The following is a 21,076-nucleotide window of genomic DNA, read 5'->3' on the forward strand; positions in this document are numbered from 1 at the left end:
GTCCCTCCATTCACGCCTGTCGCGACACCACTGGAGGCGGGCTGCACGATGTTGGGGCGTGAGCGGAAGACGGCCTAACGGTGTGCAGGACCGTAGCCCAGCTTCATGGAGATGGTTGCGAATGGTCCTCGCCGATACCCCAGGAGCAACAGTGTCCCTGATTTGCTGGGAAGTGGCGGTGCGGTCCCCTACGGCACTGCGTAGGATCCTACGGTCTTGGCGTGCATCCGTGCGTCGCTGCGGTCCGGTCCCAGGTCGATGGGCACGTGCACCTTCCGCCGACCACTGGCGACAACATCGATGTACTGTGGAGACCTCACGCCCCACGTGTTGAGCAATTCGGCGGTACGTCCACCAGGCCTCCCGCATGCCCACTATACACCCTCGCTCAAAGTCCGTCAACTGCACATACGGTTCACGTCCACGCTGTCGCGGCATGCTACCAGTGTTAAAGACTGCGATGGAGCTCCGTATGCCACGGCAAACTGGCTGACACTGACGGCGGCGGTGCACAAATGCTGCGCAGCTAGCGCCATTCGATGGCCAACACCGCGGTTCCTGGTGTGTCCGCTGTGCCGTGCGTGTGATCATTGCTTGTACAGCCCTCTCGCAGTGTCCGGAGCAAGTATGGTGGGTCTGACACACCGGTGTCAATGTGTTCTTTTTTCCATTTCCAGGAGTGTAATTTGACTATCACACGGTATGTGGTCACCCTGACTGAGGATAACAAAAAAGGCTGCCGCTCGTTACCTTGAATTCTGTAGGCAGCGAGATGGAATCCAAATTGGCGTGACCACTCCGTCCTGCTTTCCAGTGCAGCATCAAAAGGTCGAAAAGTTGGTGCAACAGCGTGTTGTGGCTGCGTTAGCGGTGGAGCGGCGGCTGCCACATCATTTTGCATTACGGCGTTGACCCTGGACGAGCTGTCCAAGGACATCCAGTAAGGCCTGCGTCTGCTGATTCTGTAAGCAATAAAATTCGGACAGTACATCTGGAGATTGTGGCGAAGCTATTACACAAGTAAATCAGGGCAATATCGATAAGAACGCGGTTGTGCCTCGTCGCCAATGTTTTGGTTGGCAGGAGAGCCAACACCGTGTTACTAGAGGAGGCCGAAAGGCACGCGTTTTAGCTCACGCAGGCTGGCATGAGGTCTGGAACAGGACAAGGAAATTAGAATTTAGAAAAAAGGACGTAGCTGGTGGAATACTTAACTTTAATCCATTAATGGTGAACGTCGGTCTTGACGGTACATGAATCAATATCAATAGTAACTGATAATGGCGCCTTGCTAGGTCGTAGCAAATGACGTAGCTGAAGGCAATGCTAAACTATCGTCTCGGCAAATGAGAGCGTATTTTGTCAGTGAACCATCGCTAGCAAAGTCGTTTGTACAACTGGGCGAGTGCTAGGAAGTCTCTGTAGACCTTCCGTGTGGCGGCGCTCGGTCTGCAATCACTAATGGTGGCGACACGCGGGTCCGACGTATACTAACGGACCGCGACCGATTTATAGGCTACCACCTAGCAATTGTGGTGTCTGGCGGTGACACCACATTCCTGCCCCGCAAATCGGCGTACGGTTGTGGCATAAGGCTTCCGCCCGCCGTGGGGAGGACCCCATGTGGACGTATGCAACGAGGTGGGGAGCCTAACAACAGGCGACGCTGTGCCACCCGCACCCTGCCATTCGGACCGCGGGGAGCTAGGAAACGCCTGAAAACCTGCTCCAGGGTGCACGCCAACATGCGGTGTATGCGCCCGCAGAGAGACAGGAGGGGCCGAAGGGTCGACCTCCATCGGGCCGGGGCACCCGACGGGCTTAGACGACATATGGTCCGGAGCGGGCAAGAGTTCCATGTCGGAGGACAACTGGTCCCGGGAAGCGATCGGCGGCGCGTGACCCAGGGAGGCGCCCGGCGACTGCAGCGAAGCGTCCACTGCGGGCGTCGCCGGCGGGAGAACAGGCGGCGGCGGCGGCGGCGCGTCGCCTTGGGGCAAAATGGCAGGCAGCGTCGGTAACACCTGGGGCTGAGGCGAGCCAGAAGATGGGTCCCCAGGGCGCTGACCAGACGGCACCGTCGCTGAAAGCAGATGGCGAGCGGCAGATCCCATGTGACGACAGAGGCGCAGCTGGTTGAGATGCCGTCGCACCTCACCAGAGGCCCCCAAAACCAGATACATAGCGCGTCCGAGGCAGCGAAGAATGCGCCCTTCGAGCCAACGCTGTGAACCTCGGTAGTGACGATAGTAGACAACGCCGCCTGGAGCAAAAGCAGGTGTCTGCCGCTGCACAGGAACCTGATGCGGCGGATGTAGCAAAGACATCAAGGTTCGATGATGATGACTGTGGAGCAAATCAGCCGGCGAGCGGCCATCTCGGGGCTGAGAGCGATACCAGGACAAAAAGAGCAATAACACGTCCTCCCGAGAATGCGACTCTTTTAACTTCAACATCTGTGACTTGAAAGTCCTGACCAGTCGTTCAGCGGCACCGTTTGACTGTGGCGAAAACGGCGCGGACGTCAGATGTTGAATACCATTGGCCTTGCAGAATGACTGAAATTCTGCGGACATGAATTGCGGGCCATTGTAGGAAACAATAGTCTGTGGAAGACCTTCAATGCAAAAGATAGCAGATAACGCTTGGATGGTGGCAGATGACGTCGTGGAAGACATCCGGACAACAAAAGGAAAATTACTGAATGAATCTACCACAACCAACCATCGAGCATTCCAGAATGGACCAGCAAAATCGATGTGTAAGCGTTGCCAAGGGGAAGTGGCTTTTGGCCATGCAAAGAATTTCCGCGGTGGTGCTGATTGTTGTTCGGCACACACCATGCAAGAAGAGCATATGTTCGTAATCGCGGCATCGATTCCGAACCAAGTACAGTGCTGACGAGCAAGTTGTTTCGTTCTCACTATACCCCAATGTCCTTGGTGGAGAAGCTGTAAGACAGAGGACTGTAACGAACGTGGGACCACGACCCTGGACTGATCATTATCAGAACGCAACAGCAAAACACCACGTCGAACAAAAAGTCTCTCCTTGTAAGCAAAAAATCGGCGAACCAACGGATCCCCGAGCCGTGACTTTGACAAGGACCATTGCGTAGCAACAAAACGCAGAACGGTAGCAAGGACAGGGGCGGCAGCTGTGGCAGTAGCTACACGACGAAAATCAATCGGAAAGGATTCGACCACGTCATCGGTGGCCGAATCAATGAACATGCAAACAAGTTCGGAGGAATCGAATGCGCTATTCTCAGCAACACGCAAACGGGACAACGCATCGGCGTTTCCGTGCTTAGCAGTGGACCAATACAAGATATCGTAGCGGTACTGCGAAAGGAAAATAGACCAGCGAATGAATTTCTGCGCTGTACGTGGAGGTACAGGCTTGTTCGGATGAAAAAGCGATGTCAAAGGTTTGTGGTCTGTGATTATGGTAAAGTGACGACCATACAAGAAATCATGAAACTTTGTAACGTCAAATACGAGAGCCAATGCTTCTTTCTCGATCTGTGAATAATTTCTTAGCGCAGATGAGAGCAATTTGGACGTAAAGGCAATAGAGCGATCGTGCAATCCATCTTTGTGCGCAAGCACAGCACCGATCGCGAAATCCGATGCATCCACCATCAACAAAAGGGGCTTCTGGGGATCGAATGGCGTAAGGCAAGTATTGGAAAGCAACGCCGATTTCAACTGGCGAAAGGCGCGTTCGCATTCCGTCGTCCAGACGAACGGAACACCTTTACGGCGTAAGCGATGAAGCGGAGCCGAAATGGAAGAGGCATGCGGCACATATTTATGATAATAGTTGATTTTTCCCAGCACACTCTGTAGCTGCTTCAAATTCTGTGGCGAAGACAAGTCTTGTATGGCACGGAGGTGCTCGGGACTGGGATGTATGCCTTGGGCATTGAGTACATGTCCCAGGTAGGGCAAGTCACGAGCAAAAAACACACATTTGTCCTTCCGCAAGCGAAGACCATTTTGTCGCAAGACCTGAAATAATTTTCTGAGATTGGCTAAATGTTCTTCTTCTGTCTTTCCGGAGATAACAATATCGTCCAGATAGTTTGCTGCAGTAGGGACCGCCGGCCGGAGTGGCCGAGCGGTTCTAAGCGCTACAGTTTGGAACCGCGCGACCGCTACGGTCGCAGGTTCGAATCCTGCCTTGGGCATGGATGTGTGTGACGTCCTTAGGTTAGTTAGGTTTAAGTAGTTCTGAGTTATAGGGGACTGATGACCTTAGCAGTTAAGTCCCATAGTGCTCAGAGCCATTTTGCAGTAGGGACCGACGCACAAACAGTTTGTAGATATTGCTGAAACAATGCAGGGGCGGATGCACACCCGAATGGCAGTCGTTTGAATCGATACAAACCAAGATGCGTGTTAACCACCAAAACGCGCTGGGATTCTTCGTCCACCAGTATTTGCAAGTACGCATCTGCTAGGTCCAACTTCGAAAAATATTTACCTGGGCACAGTTTGTCAAAAAGATCTTCTGGGCAGGGTAAAGGAAAAGTTGCAATCACTAGTTGTGGATTCACTGTTGCCTTGAAGTCCACACAAAGTCTCAATTTTCCCGAAGGTTTTGGCAAAATTACGAAGGGTGATGCCCAGAGAGAAGCCTGCACACGTTCAATTACACCTTGTGATTCCAAATCGTGTAATGTTTTTGCGACCTCATCATGCAATGCGTGGGGAACATTGCGCACTCTGAAAAATTTCGGTTGCGCGTTTACTTTCAGTTCCAAATGTGCTTTATAGTTTGTAGCGCAACCAAGGCCCGGTGCAAAAATGTCTGTGAATTCTTCACATAGATGAGAAACACTGTCTGAAGGCACAGTCTGGTTCACTGGTAGGACCTGATTTACTATAGACAAGTTAAACAACTGAAATAAATCGAAACCAAACAAGTTCACTGCAGAAGAAGAACGAAGTACGTAAAATGACACAAGTTTTGTTTGTCTTTTGTATGTTGCAAGAAGGCTGCACCGTCCTAACACAGGGATATCTTGACCTGAATAACTAGTTAACTTAACATTTGTGGCATGCAACGGAGGTGTGCCCAGCTGTTTGTACGTGGCTTGATCGATCAGTGAAACTGCAGCTCCAGTATCGAGCTGGAATGGTATCACTTTGCCGTTAATATCCAAGTCTACAAAAAGTTTATTGTCCTGCTGACGACAAGAGCGACTGTCTAGTGCAACATGAACTGACACTGGTACATAATCACTTGCGACTTGACGGGATTTCCGGCGATGTCGATGCACACTATTTGTGGGACGAATACAGTCACTGTTAGAGAGAGTGGCACTGATTGGAGTGGAATGAACTACATGAATTTCCATGGGCGAAGTTTCACGAGCCTGAGTATCCTTGGTTTGAATTCGGCGCGAAGCAAAGGGCGTGGAAGGGTTGTGAGTTTCCGATCTGAGATTTTCTGGCAAACACTCTGAACATGTCCTTTTTATTACAGAAAAAGCAAATAGCCTGGCGTGACTGGCAGTTCTCAGGCGAATGTCTAGTAGCACACCGCGGGCATGATTTTAGCACTGCATTTGCTTGCCTGCGCGGCACACGTGGCTGAGAGCCTGGCGGCAGCGGCGCGGCCGGGCGCGAGGGCTGTTTACTGCTCCGTGCAGCTCGCCTGGCGGGCCGGTTAACCTGACACACGGCTGGTGAAGTTTCAAATGATTGCTGAGCAAAGTCAAGTGTGTTCTGCCGATCCAATATGTCCATCACTTGTTGAAGGGAGGGATTGACTAGTGTCAAAATCTGTTCCCTTATACGAAAATCAGAAACGTTCTGTGCAATTGCATCATGTACCATAGTATCTGAATAAGGGAGTCCACATTGACACTCAAAAGCACAATCCCTAGTAAGGCCTTGCAAGGTTGCAACCCACTCCCGATTAGTCTGACCTGCCGTACGTTTTGTACGAAGGAAGGTATACCTTTTCGCAACTACATTGACTGATTCTTTGAAATATGCATCTAATGCAGACAAAATTTCTTCGTAGGACAGAGTTGCTACGTCGTGTCGGGGAAATACACTCCTGGAAATTGAAATAAGAACACCGTGAATTAATTGTCCCAGGAAGGGGAAACTTTATTGACACATTCCTGGGGTCAGATACATCACATGATCACACCGACAGAACCACAGGCACATAGATACAGGCAACAGAGCATGCACAATGTTGGCACTAGTACAGTGTATATCCACCTTTCGCAGCAATGCAGGCTGCTATTCTCCCATGGAGACGATCGTAGAGATGCTGGATGTAGTCCTGTGGAACGGCTTGCCATGCCATTTCCACCTGGCGCCTCAGTTGGACCAGCGTTCGTGCTGGACGTGCAGACCGCGTGAGACGACGCTTCATCCAGTCCCAAACATGCTCAATGGGGGACAGATCCGGAGATCTTGCTGGCCAGGGTAGTTGACTTACACCTTCTAGAGCACGTTGGGTGGCACGGGATACATGCGGACGTGCATTGTCCTGTTGGAACAGCAAGTTCCCTTGCCGGCCTAGGAATGGTAGAACGATGGGTTCGATGACGGTTTGGATGTACCGTGCACTATTCAGTGTCCCCTCGACGATCACCAGTGGTGTACGGCCAGTGTAGGAGATCGCTCCCCACACCATGATGCCGGGTGTTGGCCCTGTGTGCCTCGGTCGTATGCAGTCCTGATTGTGGCGCTCACCTGCACGGCGCCAAACACGCATACGACCATCATTGGCACCAAGGCAGAAGCGACTCTCATCGCTGAAGATGACACGTCTCCATTCGTCCCTCCATTCACGCCTGTCGCGACACCACTGGAGGCGGGCTGCACGATGTTGGGGCGTGAGCGGAAGACGGCCTAACGGTGTGCAGGACCGTAGCCCAGCTTCATGGAGATGGTTGCGAATGGTCCTCGCCGATACCCCAGGAGCAACAGTGTCCCTGATTTGCTGGGAAGTGGCGGTGCGGTCCCCTACGGCACTGCGTAGGATCCTACGGTCTTGGCGTGCATCCGTGCGTCGCTGCGGTCCGGTCCCAGGTCGATGGGCACGTGCACCTTCCGCCGACCACTGGCGACAACATCGATGTACTGTGGAGACCTCACGCCCCACGTGTTGAGCAATTCGGCGGTACGTCCACCAGGCCTCCCGCATGCCCACTATACACCCTCGCTCAAAGTCCGTCAACTGCACATACGGTTCACGTCCACGCTGTCGCGGCATGCTACCAGTGTTAAAGACTGCGATGGAGCTCCGTATGCCACGGCAAACTGGCTGACACTGACGGCGGCGGTGCACAAATGCTGCGCAGCTAGCGCCATTCGATGGCCAACACCACGGTTCCTGGTGTGTCCGCTGTGCCGTGCGTGTGATCATTGCTTGTACAGCCCTCTCGCAGTGTCCGGAGCAAGTATGGTGGGTCTGACACACCGGTGTCAATGTGTTCTTTTTTCCATTTCCAGGAGTGTAATTTGACTATCACACGGTATGTGGTCACCCTGACTGAGGATAACAAAAAAGGCTGCCGCTCGTTACCTTGAATTCTGTAGGCAGCGAGATGGAATCCAAATTGGCGTGACCACTCCGTCCTGCTTTCCAGTGCAGCATCAAAAGGTCGAAAAGTTGGTGCAACAGCGTGTTGTGGCTGCGTTAGCGGTGGAGCGGCGGCTGCCACATCATTTTGCATTACGGCGTTGACCCTGGACGAGCTGTCCAAGGACATCCAGTAAGGCCTGCGTCTGCTGATTCTGTAAGCAATAAAATTCGGACAGTACATCTGGAGATTGTGGCGAAGCTATTACACAAGTAAATCAGGGCAATATCGATAAGAACGCGGTTGTGCCTCGTCGCCAATGTTTTGGTTGGCAGGAGAGCCAACACCGTGTTACTAGAGGAGGCCGAAAGGCACGCGTTTTAGCTCACGCAGGCTGGCATGAGGTCTGGAACAGGACAAGGAAATTAGAATTTAGAAAAAAGGACGTAGCTGGTGAAATACTTAACTTTAATCCATTAATGGTGAACGTCGGTCTTGACGGTACATGAATCAATATCAGTAGTAACTGATAATGGCGCCTTGCTAGGTCGTAGCAAATGACGTAGCTGAAGGCTATGCTAAACTATCGTCTCGGCAAATGAGAGCGTATTTTGTCAGTGAACCATAGCTAGCAAAGTCGTTTGTACAACTGGGCGAGTGCTAGGAAGTCTCTGTAGACCTTCCGTGTGGCGGCGCTCGGTCTGCAATCACTGATAGTGGCGACACACGGGTCCGACGTATACTAATGGACCGCGGCCGATTTGAAGACTACCACCTAGCAAGTGTTGTGTCTGGCGGTGACACCACAGTTATGCTCCATACAAACACCTTCATAAGAGACTTCCCAAAACGTAAATTTAGTATTCGATGTTGACAATTTACTCTTTTTCAGAAACGCTTTTCGAGCTACAGCCGGTCTGCATTTTATACGTTCCCTACTTTGCCCATTATCAATTATTTCGCTGCCTAAACAGCGAATCTCACTAATACTTTTAGTGTCTCTTTTCATAATCTAATTTCTGCAGAATCATGCGAATTCGACTACATTCTATTACCTTTAATTTTGTTGGTGTTCATCGTACAACCTCTTTTCAAGACACTATTCATTCCGTTAAACTGCGCTTCCAAGTTCTTTGTTGCCTCTGTCAGATTTACAGTGTCATCGGCAAACCTCAAAGTTTTTATTTCTTCTTCCTGGACTTTAATTCCCTCTCATACTTTTTCCTTGGTTTCCTTTGCAGCTTGCTTTGCGTATCGATTGAATAACATAGGAAAAGGATGCAATACTGCCACGCGTGTTCCTTCACTTTCCCGGAACCCAAACTGATGTCCCTGAGGTCGGCTTCTATCAGTTTTTTTTCCATTCGTCTGTAAATAACTTGTGTCATTATTCTGCAGGCAATTATTATTTAATTCCTACTCTGGTAATATTGACAGTTGTTAGCACTCGTCTTCTTTGGAAATGGAATTATAATACTCTTCCTCAATTATGAGTGTATTTCACCTGTCTCATATATCGTGCACGCCATGTGGAATAGTTTCATGGATGGTTCTCCCAGGGATGTTAATAATTCTGATTGTGAGGGAATGTCGTTCACGTCATGGGCCTTGTTCCGATTTAGATCTGTCAAGCCCTTCTCAAAGCATCAAATCTTCAAACCCATTATCATCTACTTTTTTTTCGTCTCCAACAATATTACCTTCAAGTTCATTTCCGTTGCGTATCCCTTCTATATATTGCTTCCACCTTTCATCTTGCCGTACTTCTTTTTAGTACTGGCTTGCCATCTGAGCTCTCGATATTCATACAGCGGCTCCCCTCTTCTTCAAAGATTTCTAATTTTCCTACAGGCGACATCTGTCTTTCCTCTAGTTGTGCGCGCTTCTGCACGTTTGCATTTCTCGTCTTGCCGTTGTTACCTTGCTATTTTGCACTTCTTGTCAATCCCTTTTTTTTTTTTTTATTTGCCTGTATTAACTTTCGCATGCTTCATTTACTGCATTTTTATATTTTGTCCTTCCATCTGTTTCATTATGCATTGTTTCAGTCCTCTCATTCGCGGTGATAGTTGTACTTTTGTGGTGGGTGTTGACTTCATGTCTCCCTTGGCTACGATAATGCATTACCACTATTCATATTTTCTTATACACCATTAGGCCTATTGCTGGATTACACCTTTTCGATTTCGTATTTCTAACCCTGTATTCACTTGAAAGATGTCATCTTCTTCCTGTCTCGGCACTTCTTTAATTTCCACTGAAATGTCCATTCTGACGTGTCTGTTTCATCGAGGTGCCGCTGATGTCATTGTCACTGGGGCGCTCCTCCCAGTTTCACATCAGGCACGCCTTCTAAAAATATAACTACCGAAATGATAACAGTACAGAGTTCCAAAGGTATACTTTATTAGAACAATGCAAATACTCAACTTCCATTCCGATTTGCAATGCAAGTCCAGAAGAGTCCTGTCAGAGACTGTCCCATTTCCGTAGTGCAGTCTCCATCCTATTGTAATCACTGTCTGTGAGATCCGTCTTCGTCTGACACACGTAGTGACTGGCTTGAAGTGTTACCACCTCCTCACATAATTGACTGTACGTGACAAGTGACGAGCAACGTAGTCTCATGCCGTGCGACCTCTGTGTAGTGCCGTAGAATGCTGTCGTTCCAGTATCGCCTGGTGCATTTGCAGTCTTGATTACTACCTGTGGCTGATGGATAAAGCATACAGTAGGTGCTGTGACGTGTGTCACTATATCGAATTTCAACTTACCCGTTTCCCTTTTTAAATTCTCTAGTCTACCAATCCAATTAAGGGATCTAAAATTCCACTCTCTAAACTTTAGAGTGCCAGTTTTGTTTTTCCTGATGACATCCAACTAAATAGTCCCCACCCAAAGATCCGAATGGAAGATTATTTTACCACCGGTATATTTTACCCAAAAGGATGCCATCGTCATTTAAATACACTAGATCTGGATGCCTTGGGGAAAACTACCTGCTGCAGAACCCCTTGCTTTCAGCCGTTAGTAATACGAGCATAACGAGACCATTTTGGGCAATGTCAGCAAAATTCTTCAGGGTATGTAACCGCATTGCCAGTGTGTAAAATTCTCTGACGTTTCGGCCACTGTTGCAAACGTCTTTCATCAGCGTCTTTTGCAAAAGATTAAAAAAAGCGTATAATGAAAGATACGTTGGAGTTGTATGTATCGTATGATGAATTATTAAATAAAGTACCAGGAGCCTGCCTCCTGCAACAACATCCCCTGCCAGAGGAAATGTAAATGCTTCCCGCTCAACAGATAAAATCATTCTGTATTTGACCGGCGCAGTCTCCTGGCCTGTCACCGGTCAAAAGTACGGCTCTACCACACCAGTCTCAACCAGCAGCGTCATCTAGCGGCCACAAACACTGATCTACAAGCCGACAGCCAGCCACAATAGTTCTGGGATTCAAGTGGGATCTGCTGGGGCGAGGCTACATGTACGCCGCCGAGCAGGAGGCTCTTGTTGCAGATACAGTGGTTTCTATGAATCCTGTTGGTCTTGCATGCTGTTCTTTTGGGAAGAGAAAATCCTGGTACCTTCAAAGTTGGGTCTGTCACGAGTTGTAAGTTACTGACATTCTGATCTTGCGAAAGTGACGTCCAGTAACCATTGATGTTGAAGTCTTTGCGTTAGTTGGCGACTGCTACAAGTGGATGTCTCGATTTCAGTCTCAGTTACTGCCGTTTAAGGAACTGTGCATCGACATGAATGGGAAGGAATGTCCGCCTCAGTAGCTGCGGGCTCAGCATGGCTGATTGTAACTCAAGGGGCCAACTTTGATTCCCAGCCGGGTCGGAGATTTTCCCTACTTTGGAACTGGGCGTTGTGTTGTCCTTAACTTCGTATCGTCATAACTGACACGAAAATCGTCTGATTCACTCCAAATGACAGGTCTAAACCTCTGTAACTTTGTACCAGGGTATGGCTTGACCCCATTGACTATTCTGAATTGTCGAAGCACACTGTCGTGTCGTCTTTCCACTGCTGAGATGGCTGTATGGGGACGTACTGAAAGCCAATAAAAAAAATTTAAAAAGAGTGTGGTGGAAGATGGATTGACATTATTTATTCCAACTATGATCTGAGGGCTGCCAGTCTTCTAGTTTGTTGAGGTGTGATGCATACTTCGGTCAGTAACTTCATAAAACACTGAAAATAAAATTTTTTGTTGTCCCTGGAAGCCGTTAGATCGGTAACCTTCAACTAGGATCGTGCACCTTGTATCGGGTTAGCCATATTAATATAGATCACTGCGATTGACATCCGTAATCCGTATTCGCCCACTGCCGTGAGCCCACTTTAACTGTTACTGGCTGCAGCGAACACAAACGTATTCTGCCAATGTCGGTAGGCCTCTAACTATTGTGAAAGTCCTTGCTGATGAGGCGAAGCTGTAGTGCCACGTTACCGACGTCAGAAACAAAGCTAATCCAGAAAAGTACACTTCACGCTCATCTCCCACGCATCTGACTTCATGATAGTCGCACATGCGTAGTTACATCCTTCAGTTCGAGAACGAATCAGCCAAGCCATTTCGTTTCGTTACGTTAACGTTTGAAGTCACTGTTTGTCGGTAATAGCGTTTAAATCACTCGATAAGCCCGCCACGTGAGAAATAAGAGCCATTATCAAGTTCCTGAATGCAAGAAATGTTCGACTTTGTGAAATTTGTCGTCAGGCTAGTGAAACTTATGGAGAGTCGCGGTGAGTGAAGGTGTGGTGCGAAAGTGGGTTATGATGTTTAACGAATGGAGGCCCACGGCGAGGAGCGTATTGGACGTCGTTAATGACCGAAGAATTGGTGCGCTGTGTCCTCTTCAAGAAAAATCGTATGCCAATGTTTTGCGATTATCACGGAATTTTGTTAGTGTACTGGGTGGAACGAGACAGAACAATCAACGCTACAGTTTACTGAAGAAGTTACGGCGCATGTTAATGCGGGACAGCATACCGTATACCTAACGATGACGCTGCTCGATTCATTTCGCTGGGAACAACGGTCACCCTCCTTACAATCTGGACCTAGCTACATCCGACTTCCATTTGTTTTCTCATCTCAAGAGACGTCTTACCGGCCAGCACTTTGAAAGTGATGATGAGATGAAGATAGACGTCCAAAACTGGTTCACGTCGCAGCCGATCAAATTCTACGAAGCGTGTTTGTTGCAATTAGTGCAAGATGTGAAATGCCTTAACTTGCATGGTGAATATGTCGAAAAGTAGTTCCAGGTGTGTAGAGTTTTCTGTGATAAAATACAAATGAAAACAAAATACTATTCTTTTTTTAATACCTAGACGGTACTTACGTTTTGAATCAGCTTTGTAGTAAATCTTGTGTCTATTTTCGCTGGCTCTTATATTATTTGCTTTGTTTTACTATTACTCGCGTAACAACTCATATATGAAATGAAATATGTTACTACGAAAAGAGCCCCGAAATACCTTTTAGTGATGCTGTGCCGTGACTTTCTTGGGATCATTAATTTTCAACAAAAAAAGATATTATGTTCTTATTCTTCTTGATCTGGCTTTCTATTAAAGGAACATTTTTTCGTTACTGTAACTCACTATAAAGTTCAACATATCTTCCCTACTTTGTGGTTATTGAAAAGGTTAATGAAAATTACTTTGTTATGAATACTGATGTTACAGTTCGCAATGATTGTTCAACATCAAAATTTTGCAGTGGATTTTTGTTAACAGTAAAACACCAATAAGTACCACTACTAGCACAAGAACATGAGACTATTATCGGAGAAAAAGACGTTTTTACTATAAGGTTTGCCAGACCAGAACTAAGCACAGCAAGATTTCTTTTATGTTATGAAGGTAAATTATCTTTTTTGTACTGTTAGTAATATATTATCAGCAGCCCGCGTCAACCTGCAAAACACATCATAAAATCTGCTGCTCTGCTCTGCAAGTCCGAAAGCTGAAAGAAATAATTTTATTTCACTATTACCTTCCCGCTTCTTTGCGGTATGATAGATTTCATTTAATGCAGTTTGAATGCGCCGCGGCAGCGGCTCGTTGGTTCGTAGCGCAGCTCTGCACCACGAATAATATTTAAATAACTGAAAATGTCTTAAAGGGATGGGATAATATGCCAGGCAAGCTTATTACAAATCATAATGCAAGGTTTCACTAAGTAACTCTATTCAAAACATTTAAACAAATCAATTAATTATTACACACCTTTACAATGAGTACGTAATGGCGTCCCTCTCTCAATCTTGACAAAAGAATGCTACGCTAGCGTACAATATACTGTCACAGGCTATACTACTCACGTAACTCCAAGAAGACGACAGAGAAATTAATGTTCGTTCTGTATTATTTATGCTAGTCACACATTCTCATCTTTGTTTGATATTTAATAAGTATCGTCTGTGGCGGTTTCAGTACTCGCCGACACAGATATTATCTAAAATAAATAAAAAAAACAGTACATAATTTTATACAAGAACAAAACATGACACACAATGTTTTCTCTTTATTACATAATATGTCTTTTGCTAAGAGACGTTACACTATGTAACAAGTACCAGCAGTTTTAATAGGATTGACAGATTGCCAGTGCCCGACATGGAAGCAATGATGGACAAAATAAATTTCAGTAGTCATGTACTTGTTACCAACGGACCGGCGTATTTGTTTGCTTAGAAGCAGCCGCTAGCCAACTACACGGACCACATCCTGGAGGGGTCGATGCTGGCGCCAGCCACGGGCGGTGTGTCGCTGCGCGCGCGCGCCTCGGAGAACCCCGTGCAGCAGCAGCTGCATTTGGCCTACATGGGGCTCAGCACCTGCGAGGCCGTGCTCAGCCACAACACCACGCAGCGCCTGCTGCGCTCAGATCTGCACTTCGACCTGCTCATAACGGAGCTCTTCAACACGGACTGCTTCCTAGGCTTTGTACACAGGTATATTTACATCAAGATATCGCCAGTCTGGTGCCTGGGGCGAGTTTCCTGTCTTATGCTTTCGCGGCACATATCAGCGTTACTCATAAAGTATTAATTATCACTTCGAAAAAATAAAGTTACAAAGCTAAGTTTTTTTGAGGCAATGTCTGCAGTCCTAGTACACATTACAGTCCCTGCACGACAGAATCAAAGCACACAGCTAGCGTGGCCAAAACAAAATGGCACAGCCAACTGGATGAAATGGAGATAGATGAATCATTTTTTTGGCTCCTCTGGTGTCGTGTTACAGTACTGTATCGGCAAACAAACCAAAAACGAATTATTAAGCTTTATTTTTTTATATATAGTGATTAATACAGGCTAGTTGTAATTAAAGTTTCGCTACCTGAACCTGTGTAGAGGAAAACTGTTATCATGTGGGTACCCTGCTTTATAAGAATGATGTCCAGACTGTATCCTGCAGGATTTGTGTTCTTGGTAGTTTCAGTGTCATGACTTGCTATTAGGCGCCGGTACTAGTACGGCGACAAGGGCTGACTCATAAGCATCAGTGTGCATTTCAGTTGCAGACAGTCAAGGTGAGCAGGGCTTCCAAAACGACAGCAAGTCGCAAGTACTAACACATTGCTCGTGAGGTCACTTGGTTACTCCATAACACATTTGGAGAAAACTGAATCATTGGCTGTTCATTCCAAAACTGCGTTGTCTCAAGAACCCGTGTGGTTTCTGGCTGGGGGGGGGGGGGGGGGGAGGGGGGGTTACCCAATGTACAGGGATTATCAACAGGACACTAACTGACATTGGAGACTGAAAACAAACATGGCAAGAGAGGTGAGCAACATTTCGCATGAGATCCTTGGGCAGCGATAGAGAAGTCCAGGCTGTTGTGGATGCAAATGGTCGTCACACTGAACAACATTTGTAATGTGGAATCAATTAACAAATGGTACCCTCTCATGTGGAAATTAAAACGTGTTTCTTTCAGTGGCTTATTCGTTATTTATCTTCTGAATGCCCTTATAAATGTTTCCACTAAGTTTCATTGCCCTATGATCACTTGTTTTTTATAGGGCTCCTCTCAATTAGAAGTAGTTTAATTATAAACACCCTTTACTTCGACTATACCGCATATCTACATCACATACAGTACGAGTATGGTGCAAAATGTAAGGCTAAAACTCTTCTTTGAGGGAAGAGTTCTTCAGAAGATCAAATACACGTACCTAGTAAGGCATTGGTATGTGTTACTTTTCCATATAGTCACCATGGTTGTCTAAGCATTTGTTCCATCTGTAATCCAATCCGTCAAAAGTAGTGTCCATATATTCTAAACCAGTAAACAACAGCTTCATGTATGTTGGCATCCATATTGAGGTGACGCCTGGCCAAGTGCATTTTAAATGCCCTGACGAGTCAAAAATCGCTTGATGCCCGATCCGAGCTCCATGGAGGGTTCTACTTATTGGAAACGCCATAGCAAGTCATGTGTAACCGATGGTAAATGCATTTGGTTTTTGTTGTATAACAACAAGACACTTTTTGAGAGCAATCTTGGTTTTTTCCTCCAGACAGCCATCTGATACCATTCCAGTGTGGCACAATAACTCCATGAGAGGGGAAATCGACCATCCACACCTCTGCGTGTCCCAAAAGGCAGTAAGGATAACTTTCTTCGCAGACACCATTGTTTTGAAGTAGTCGGCAGGGATGGGAAGACAAAGTGTGTCTCTCTGACATTGATGGTTTTTTCTTTTAAAATGTCTCACAATGCACCCATTTTTCATTCCCTATGTAGCAGTGTAGCAGTGGAACATGCTCCAACTGAAACCACAACTAGTGCTGGAAAGACAACACTCGTTCATTTGGCTCCATACTCATCTGAGAGTTGCTGTTGAACCCAACAAGACCTCATCTTCTGCTTGTGCATCATGGTTGTGCATGATATCCATTAAACTGCCAATGGAAATGTTGATTTCGTGCGCAGTTTCTCTCACATCAATCAGACAATCAGCTTAAATCAACCATTCAGCTCAGCACATACTATCATCTGATGCAGATGTACCAGGTTTGTTTGGAAAGTAATATCACCAGTTTTGTTCTGGCGCTCTTATTGGAGTAGGATCTATCCACCCAAGCTAAACGGTGATGGCTGTTAGCTTTCCAATGCTACCAACCCCTTTTTACTCAGAGTTCCTGGAGAGTCAGGATGTTTCCCTATGTGGAACTTCGTTTGGCAGGCTGGCTTCAACCACAATGCAGTATTCCTCTACATCTACGTGGCTACTCTGCAATTCACACTTTAAGTGCCTGGCAGAGGGTTCATCGAACCATTCGCATACTACTTCTCTACCATTCCACTGTTGTATGGCGCGTGGGAAAAAGGAACGCCTAAATCTTTCCGTTCGTGCTCTAATTTCTCTTATTTTATTATGACGATCATTTCTCCCTATGTAGGTGGGTGTCAACAAAATATTTTCGCATTCGAGAGAAAGTTGATGATTGAAATTTCGTAAATAGATCTCGCCGCAAAGAAATCCGCCTTTGTTTCAGTGACTGCCACCCCAACTCGCGTATCATATCAGTGACACTCTCACCTCTATTGCGCGATAACACGAAACGGGCTGCCCTTCTTTGCACTTTTACGATGTCCTCCGTCAATCCTACCTAGTAAGGATCCCACACCGCGCAGCAATATTCCAGCAGAGGACGGACAAGTGTAATGTAGGCTGTCTCTTTAGTGGGTTTGTCGCATCTTCTAAGTGTTCTGCCAACAAAGCGCAGTCTTTGTTTCGCCTTCTCCACAATATTATCTATGTGGTCTTTCCAATTTAAGTTGCTCGTAATTGTAATTCCAAGGTATTTAGTCGAATTGACAGCCCTTTGATTTGTGTGATTTATTGTATACCCAAAATTTATCGGATTTCTTTTAGGACCCATGTGGATGACCTCGCACTTTTCTTTGTTTTGTGCCAAGTGCCACTTTTCGCACCATAGAGAAATTCTCTCTAGATCATTTTGTAATTGGAATTGACCGTCTGATGATTTTACTCGAATTCTACATGAAACTTGTGAAACCACTTGCTGAAACATTTCCAACAATTGAGCAGACATTTAAGATTGAATGTCTTTCAGAAAGGCAGGTGTATCGGTGGCACAAGCCATTTTTGGAAGGCCAGGGTGACGATGACAACCCTCACTCATTCTGGATGCCCTGCAGTGTCCACACTGAAACTGGAATTGATGACAATGAGGCAATTGTAGCAAATGTGTTGACAAAGTACTTACAGGCAGCTGAAACAAGAAAGTGCAATAAACTAAATAAAGAGGCAATAGTGTCACATGTCAGTTGTATACTTTAAACATCTAGCTCTGTGGAGGATTATGTAGAGGATCTACGACTGAAGTTCAGAAGAATAGTTGACCAAACACTGGACAAACATGTATCTATAACAGCTTGTGATAGGAGGGTCATTCATGAATACAGTTTCTGCAAATAAACTTCTAAAGAAATAGTGACTACTGCACATTAGTGTAAAACAATGGATACCAATATAGTTAAAGAGATATTTAATGGAAAGTGTTTGATTGCCTAAAGGGCAATGTCTGAAACTCTTATTGACTACTGTAACATAATCTTAATGAAATAACTGTCACAAAACCCAATTCTGGTTGAATGTGAAGTCTGCCAGCCTCATCAAAGTTTGTTTCCAGACACTTCTGAAACACACATGAACCAAAACTGAAGATAAGAAAGCAAAAGCATCATTGTTGAATTCTAGCATAATTTGCTAGAATTAAACAAATCTGAAGGGCCTGATGGTATCTCTATCAGATTCTACACGAATTTCTGACTGAATGATCTCCTCTTTTAATCAGAATACCAGAAAGATCCCTTGAACACAAACACATCCCCTAGTTGGAAGAAATCGCAGGTCACACCACTCTTCAAGAATGGCGCCAGAAGTGATCCACAAAACTGTCATCCACTATCATTGGCATCCATCTGTTGTAGTGTTTTACCATATATTCTGAGCACAAACATAATTAGATATCTCGAACAAAATTTATCTTCTACATACCAATCAGTGTAGATGTAGAAAACATTTTTCATGCAAAACCCACTGGTACTTTCTTCTGATGACATCCTGATAGACATGGATCAAGGCACTCAGGAGTATGCATTATTTCTTGACTTTTGATAGTAACAAACAGAATTTGTGACTGGATTCAAGATTTCTTGGTAGGGAGGATAGAGTATGTTATCCTGGATGGAGAGTCATTGACAGTTGTAGAAGTAATTTCAGCTCCTCATGTGTTAAAGAGGTATATGTTGGGATGCTTGCTGTTTTATTGTATCTTAATGACATGGCAGAACAATGTTAATACTAACTTGAGAATTTTTGCAGATAATGCAGTTATCATCAAGAAAGTATTGTCTAAAGAAACAGCATAAATATTTAGGCAGCTCTTCATAAGATTTCAAAATGCTACCAGTATTAACATTTTGCTTTAAATGTTCAGAAATGTAAAATTGTGTAGATCACAAAATGGAAAAACTATTGTATTGTCTAAGGTTTAACTATCAATGAGTCACAATATGAATAAGTCAAGTCGTACAAATACATGGGCATAACAATTTGTAGGGACGTGAAATGGAGTGATCACATACATTTACTCATCAGTAATAAGGGCGGTTTACTTATTTACAATGGTAGGAAAATGCAATAAGTCTACAAAGGAGGTTCCATACAAACTTTTATTCAGTCCATCCTAGACTATTGCTCAAGTGTGTGGGACCTCTAACAAGTAGGACTAACATGACATACTGAAGGGCAGTATAAATGGTTTCAGATTTGGTTGGACTATGGGAGATGGACACAAAGTTGCAGAAAAGCCTGAATTGGCAGATATGTGAAGATAAGCAACAACCATCCCACAAAAGCCTACTTGCAAAGCTTCAGAAACCACACATAAGTGAGGAATCCAGGAATGTAATGCAGCCTCCTATTTATCACTCTCACAGGAAGTGTTAATACAAAAAACTAAACTCTGTCCAAACAGCCTCGGAAGGCCCAATGGTAACGACCAACCACCATATCGTCCTCAGCCGATATGTGTCACTGGATGCACGTATGGAGGGGCATGTATTCAGCACACAATTGGTCTGGCCTTTGTCAGTTTTAGTGACTGGAGCTGCTGCTTCTCAATCAAGTAGCTCCTCAATGGACCTCACAAGGGTTGAGTGCACCCTGCTTGCCAACAGCACTCAGCAGGCCTGGATGATCACCTATCTCAGTGCTAGCCAAGCCCGACAGCACTTTACTGTGGGAACCATTGTTACCACTGTGGCAAGGCTGTTGGTACGATTAATATAAGATTGGACTAATTATTGTGTGCTCAGCAGCATTTAGCCTCCTCAGTCCTGGGATTTTTTTCAATCTGTTTGCATTTGTTTTATTTTATGATTCATAACATTCCCAAAAAATAATTTTAAGAATCATTCCTCTTTAATTTTTATAAAGCTCATGTCCCCTCTGTAGGATATAAGGACTCTAGATACCACATTATTCAATATGGGACATGATATTTAACAATACATTTTATGTTACTTCTCTTTTATTTATTTGTGTTACAGTAAATAAAGAGTTATACACTAAATAAAGAGTTCCTTGGGATTTTGAATGCAATTTCCTTCCTAAACTTGTGCATAGAGTTAAATATCTAGTCATAAACATTTTTGATATGTTACAAAAATAGCATTATTTAAATCAAAGTCTTCAGTGTATAATTCTGGACTGAAGTAAATGTAACAGCCAGAGTCACAACTCATGATACAATTTTAAACAGATGTGTGTGCCTTGCAGACACAAGAAAACTTTCCCTGTATGACAACATATTCATGCTTTCTTAGCTGAGCATCCTGGAAAATGACAGTGTTTTTTGGTGACAGGTTCACAGAATTCTGGAAAATGTAATGCATTCTTTGTTCATAAAACATCTAGTGGCTAAAGAACTATGGCCTTACATCTGTTGTGCATTGGTGCTCAATGTTCATAACTCAGATCAATCTCGGACTACAAATCATTTTGTACAGTGTGGCAGAGAGATTTTTCATATTTTTACCCAAATTTTAAACAGTCCAAAATGTCTTTCTTGGGGGCTTTTTGTGACCCCTGGTATCAGTGGAGCACAGACTGCAAAACCGATGAAATGCATAATTGCTCTTATTCTTGTTCTTGCTGTACTTGTATACAGGCTAATCAGCCTAGCCAAGAAGTCAGTACCACTCATATCTGTGTTGTATGCTTTTTTGATGTGAGGAGAGCTCATTTTTATGCACTTCCTTACTTTTCAACACCAGCTCTTGCCAGCAGAGTAGACTCCTGTACTAGATATCAGTACCACATGGTGATATCAAACCATTTCACAACTGATATTCGTCCATCATCCATCTGCCTGACCTATTAAAAACCATTCCTTTTCTGCACCTCTTTGTCATGCATGATCTTGGACAGTGAGGAATTGTACTCCTTTGCATTGTTC

At 45.3% G+C, this 21,076-nt stretch overlaps 1 protein-coding gene across 3 annotated transcripts in view; it reads left to right on the forward strand.

The window, feature by feature from the left end:
* Positions 1-21,076, forward strand: part of LOC126260192 (UDP-glycosyltransferase UGT5-like) — a 369,168-nt gene that overhangs the window by 273,717 nt on the left and 74,375 nt on the right. For 2 of the 3 annotated variants that reach the window (XM_049957468.1, XM_049957469.1), the window contains one exon: positions 14,271-14,530. In XM_049957468.1, coding sequence (XP_049813425.1) covers positions 14,271-14,530 — 260 coding nt within the window. The remainder of the gene's footprint in view (positions 1-14,270; positions 14,531-21,076) is intronic. The other variant, XM_049957470.1, reaches the window with a different exon arrangement.

The sequence above is a fragment of the Schistocerca nitens genome, chromosome 5, assembly GCF_023898315.1.
Source record: "Schistocerca nitens isolate TAMUIC-IGC-003100 chromosome 5, iqSchNite1.1, whole genome shotgun sequence".
Taxonomy (NCBI): domain Eukaryota; kingdom Metazoa; phylum Arthropoda; class Insecta; order Orthoptera; family Acrididae; genus Schistocerca; species Schistocerca nitens.